The sequence below is a fragment of the Triticum urartu genome, chromosome 5 (assembly GCF_003073215.2).
Source record: "Triticum urartu cultivar G1812 chromosome 5, Tu2.1, whole genome shotgun sequence".
Taxonomy (NCBI): Eukaryota; Viridiplantae; Streptophyta; class Magnoliopsida; order Poales; family Poaceae; genus Triticum; species Triticum urartu.
In genome coordinates this window covers 632,667,744-632,673,185 of record NC_053026.1, presented here as the reverse complement: position 1 = coordinate 632,673,185, position 5,442 = coordinate 632,667,744, and the positions used below count along the sequence as shown (strand labels likewise).

The 5,442-nt window shown below is 40.1% G+C and overlaps 1 protein-coding gene across 1 annotated transcript; it reads left to right on the top strand.

Moving 5' to 3' along the window:
• Window positions 1-2,907: 2,907 nt before the first annotated feature.
• Window positions 2,908-4,023, top strand: LOC125506393. The gene is made up of 2 exons (XM_048671213.1): window positions 2,908-3,671; window positions 3,798-4,023. The coding sequence occupies exons 1-2, from the start codon at window positions 2,952-2,954 to the stop codon at window positions 3,837-3,839; spliced, it is 762 nt and encodes a 253-aa protein (XP_048527170.1). The 5' UTR covers window positions 2,908-2,951; the 3' UTR covers window positions 3,840-4,023.
• Window positions 4,024-5,442: the final 1,419 nt, after the last annotated feature.

Below are 5,442 nucleotides of genomic sequence, written 5' to 3'. Positions count from 1 at the left end.
TCATCTCGTGTCGGCGATGTTTCTGGATTGGATCTCCAGAGTGTTTGTTGTAATTTCCTTATCTTGTGGAGTGTGTTGTACCACCACTTACTTTTAATATAATACGAGTCCTTTTCACAAAAAAAACTTGAAAATGTTCATACAATTTTGAAATGCTCGTCTTTACAAAGAAGTTCATCAATATGAACTACATATTGAGCAAAATGAGTGAATTTACAGTCTAAACTATGTCTATATATATTCGTATGTAGTAGTTCTTATTGAAATCTCTAGAAAGACTTATATTTAGGATTGAAGGGAGTAGTGTCCTTTGGGATTTCTTGGTTTTCCTTTTTTTAGTATATGTCTACTTTTTTCAATACATTTGTTTTCCAATTTTGTACACCTAGAAGATTTTTGTTATACATATTGAACTTTTTCTAAATACATGATGAAGTTTTTCAAAAATACATGTTAAATTTTTTTCAAACACACATTGAATATTTTCTGAATGATATGAAGCTAATTATTTGAACTATGCGACATTTTTCACATTTTCTATATTTTTAAATTGTCCCAAACATTTTTTTAAACGTGTGAAGTTTAGTTTCAAATGCCACATATATTTTTGAATGGTGTAAAATATAGTTTTGAATTACATGATAATTTCGTTAAAAAAATTGGCACGAACATTCTTTTGAAACACATGACTATTTTTTAACGAAATATGTATATGGCAACCATGTGCCAGATTGCGAAACTGTCACACGCCTCCCGATCTCCTTTCTTTCCCGCACGTCCTCCCCGACCTCCCTCCCGATTTCTTTCCTTTCCTGCACGTCAATTATGGCCCCACACGACTTCCCAATTTTCGGGCAAAAATAATGCTTGGACTAGGATTTGATCTCTAATCTGCAGGTAATCAACAAAGGGAACTAACCACCTCACCTATGACATTGATTGTTGAACAAGCTAAGAAAAATACTGTTTTTGACATGTTTTTGCCTTTAATATGTTAGCACTGAATTTTTTTTGTTTCAAGCATCATGGTAACTTTGATCATTAGGAATAAATTTGTTGAACCCGCCCCCCGGTAATTTCTGTAAATAGCACGATAACATTCACGCTATAGACCTGATAATTTAGATACAAACATCGTGGTAACTTTAACCATTGGGGAAGATAAATGTGAAAAGATACCCGATAATTTATGTGTAAATAGATGGTAATATACGCAGCGCACATCTGATAACTGAGGTAGAAACACCATGGTAACTTTGACCGTAGAGATTTTTTTTGAAAAGATACTCCGATATTTTCTGTGTAAATAGCACGGTAGTATACCTCCCTTCCCTGACATTTTTATATGTAAATAGTATGAAAATATATGCAATGCGATAACTAAACACCATGATAAGTTTCTGACCCGTGGGGGTGAATTTGCTGAAACATACCCCTGATAAATTTTGTGTAAATAACATGATATTTTAAGCACTACGGGCTTGATAAGTTACCTAAAATCACCATGATAACTTTTTCTCCCAGGAAAAAGTTGTTCAAAACATCCCTAATAATTTTCGTGTAAATAACATGATAATATAAGCACCGCATAACCGATAACTTGCAATATAAACATGATGGTAACTTTTTTTATCAAAGGAAAATAATTTGTTAAAGACATACACTCGCCTCGCGCGTGGGCCTTTTGGATGAACACAACACATGGCGTGCCACGAGAAAGTGACATAATGTTTAGTGTCATGAGGGGCACACGTGCTATAGGTGTGATAAGTTACGCAAAAATATCGTGGTAATTTTTGACCTATGGAAAATGCTACCGAAACACACCCAGGTTTTTAGGTGCAAGTAACATGATAATATACGAACTGTAGACCCGGTAACTCATGTACAATTCCCCATAGTAACTTTGACCAGGGGGAGGTTGATGTACATATACCCTGATAACTTATGTGTAAGTACCACGGTATTTTACACATCGAAAATCTTCTAACTTGTGTATAAAATACAGTGGTGACTTTGAAGGGGTGTAGTTGTTGAAGCATAGTACCTGGTACGTTCTATGTAAATAGTATGGTAAGTTACGCAACACAGGCCTGATAACTTGCATACGAATATCATGGTAACTTTGTCCTGAGGAGAAATCATGTGGTAGACGTGAAGAAGTGACAGTTTTCTCGGAGGTGGGCGCGCGAGATGTGCGGGAGAAACAAGTTTCTCGGGCGAGCCTCCGGGGTCATTTGGGAGGAGGCGAGGTCAAAGGACGGAGGATTGTGTGGTACTTTAAAATGAAAGAAGTAGATGTGTGGCAATTTTGCTTATATGGCACACGTGTGCCAAATATCATATTTCATTTTTTAAATGTCATGAACATTGTTTTAATGCTATCAACATTTTCTAAAAGTCTCGTGTGCAAGACTTTTATGCTGTGTTAATATTTTTCTAATACATTTGGAACACTTTTAAAATTTATATGTAAATTAAATTCTGAAAATATGTATTTAGTATAATTTCAATGTGATTAAGAAAATAGCAAAACAAATAAAAGGAACTAATGAAGAAGCAGAGAAGAAAAACGAACGATCTTGCAGGAAGGTACTTGGGCCGGTCCTCTATCGATGGAACTTCCCCATTCTTCTGGCTTGTCTCAAAAAATAAAAAATCTATGCTTCTGGCTTTACTCAAAAGAAAAAAATGTATGCATCTGGCGCGACGTGGTGTGCGCCGCTCGATTTGGCTAGCGGCCACGAGCATGCATGATCATGGCGTCGCGCTGTAGTAGATTCCAATCCAAAAAAGAAAAAAAGAAGTGGATTTTCACCAGACGACACGACTCACCTGCATGCGCTGCGCTGCCCATATATGCGTGTCATGCCCGTGCTCAGCCCCAGTCCGATGCATCATGCACCACCACACCCGTCCACTCGTCAAGCTCCCACGCTGAGCCTGAGCGCATGGAGAGTAGCAGGTCGTTGCAGCACCTCGCCGAGTACGATGACTTCTTCTTCGGGTGGCTCGACGACAGCGCACGGCACTCGCCGCCGTCCTTGGACCACCTCGTTCACGGCGTCGGTCATTCCTTCCAAATCTCAACGTCGTCCTCCTTCATCGACTTGTACCCCCGCGACGATCTCTTCTCCATCGACTTAACCACGGCGGCGAGTGACTTCGACTTCGACCTGCCGGTAGTAGACGATCCCGCGCCGTCCCCGATGATGCCGCAGATCAGCGCGAGCCGCCTCCTCCCCTGCGAGCCCGGAGGCGGCTCCGGCGCGCAAGAAGACGGCGACGAGTCGGTGTCGGTGATCACCAGTCGGTATCATCACTCTGCGGACGCCCCGAGCGCGCCGTGGTTGTCAGCCTTCTCGTCGCCGGTCTCCCACTCGGCGCGGAGCACGCTAGTCTCGCTGAGTGCGTGCTCTATCGCGACGAGCAAGCACGCCAGGCCGCGGCCGGCAGCGTTGTGTGCCGGGAGGCGGCGCGCGGGGTCGTCGCCATGGAAGGTGCTGCGTTTCCTGATGCCCCTGTACCGGAAGGTCAGGGCTATCGCGGGGAGGCACAGCAGGTTCACGTTGGCGGCGAGCCCGGCGAGCGGGGCCACGTCGAGCGTCGGGTACCACGGCAGGGCCGACACGGACGTCCATGACGCCATCCTCTATTGCAACAAGTCCAGCGTAAGTGCATCTCAACAGTGGCGCGCGCACGTGCACACGCGCTCATTCGCGCTTGCTGATTTTTTTCTTCTTTTTTTGCGGGGATTCGCGCTTGCTGATTAATGAGTAATTTCATCGCTGTTTCAGGGATCAGGTGTGCAGGAGACTAATCGCATGTCAGCCACATGATCTTCTAAATCCGTGACAGGTTATCTTCTCCTGTATCGCAAAAACTCGACGTTTTGGAGGTTTCTATACTGTACCTCGGTCTCAAAATATTAACACGATGTTTTAGCCTACAAAAACATCTTATATTTTAAGATGGAGGTAGCATGTAACAAAAAAGGAAAATAAAATATCCTAACAATATTTTTTTGAGGTAAGATTATACATATGATTTTTTTTCAATTTCTAATCTGTATAACAAAATGTTATTTATTTTTGATGAAAATGGTATTGGAAGCCTTGATTGAAAAATATGTATTAATGAATCAAAGAACAATGTACACATTTACAAGGCTTGCCAACTACTACCACTTTGGGTAGGGTCAAAGAGAAATAAAATGCTTGTAACCTATAGTTGTAAAAACTTAGGGGACAGATGCCACAAAGGCAGCAATAAAGTGCTTGCATGCTTCTGTAAAATTTTAACCGAGGCCATATTCAAAACGTCATGTCTTTGTGATACGAAGGAAGAGTATGGTATGGTCTTTGTATTGTGTTCTTTAAGTGGTCGTGTGTGTACGTGTGCATGTGTGTTACGAAATGATTCGTTACTATGTGAGTCTGTACTCCCATTCCCCCACAGTACTATGAATCAATTATACCATTTTTATTATTTTAATATATTTTGTTAATAATTACTGGACGCCTCTAAGTGAGTTGTACGGAAAAGATATATGTGACAGTAAGACAAGGTATATATGATGTATGCAGAGGAGAGACGGTTTTGTAGCACATCCACCGACTGTCATCACCTAGCTCTTCGTATCACTGCTTCTTTTGTTAAAAAAAAGTTTGTCTTGTTCTCAAAAATTACACTATTTTATTTTAAATTCTACTCCCACCGTCCCAAAATGTAAGATGTTTTTTGACACTACCATAGTATCAAAAACGTCTTACATTTCGGGATGGACGGAGTAATTTATTGTGTACCAGCGAAAAGGAGAGCATATTTCTTAATTTTCTATATACTTTGATATCTTTTATTATTTTTCCATTGTATCTTGATGTTTATTCATGTATATATAACTATATAAGAATAATCCAGCCAGAGGAATCTCCAACACATTGAGTGACGAATCAACACACACTATCTATATATATAGCTTGCATGGTAGAAAAAAACGCTCTCCATGTATACATGATTGGGTACGGTTATTTGAAAGAGTTGTTTAGTATAATCATAGACGGGTATGGGATCATGCATATGATATTAGTGTATTATACCATCTATACACCGCACAATATCATATATTGGTATTTTAGATGCCATCATCTATTATTTTGTATGACTCATAGTAGCACTTAATTTATTATGGTATATATAGTATCATGATATGATTGTCAGTTATATTCCTAGTTGGCATTGAATGAGATGATATATTAGGCCTAGACCCCATTGTAAGTCTGAAAAATCCAAAAACTAGGGTTAAAAAATCCAAAAATTTACGCCTATATTCCACCAACTCTTTATGAGTAATTATAATAAGGCACTATAGGGCTATTTATATGACATGTTTGTCTATGTGGAGGGGAGGGACAAAGAAAAGGAAAAGAGTGGGCTGTCATA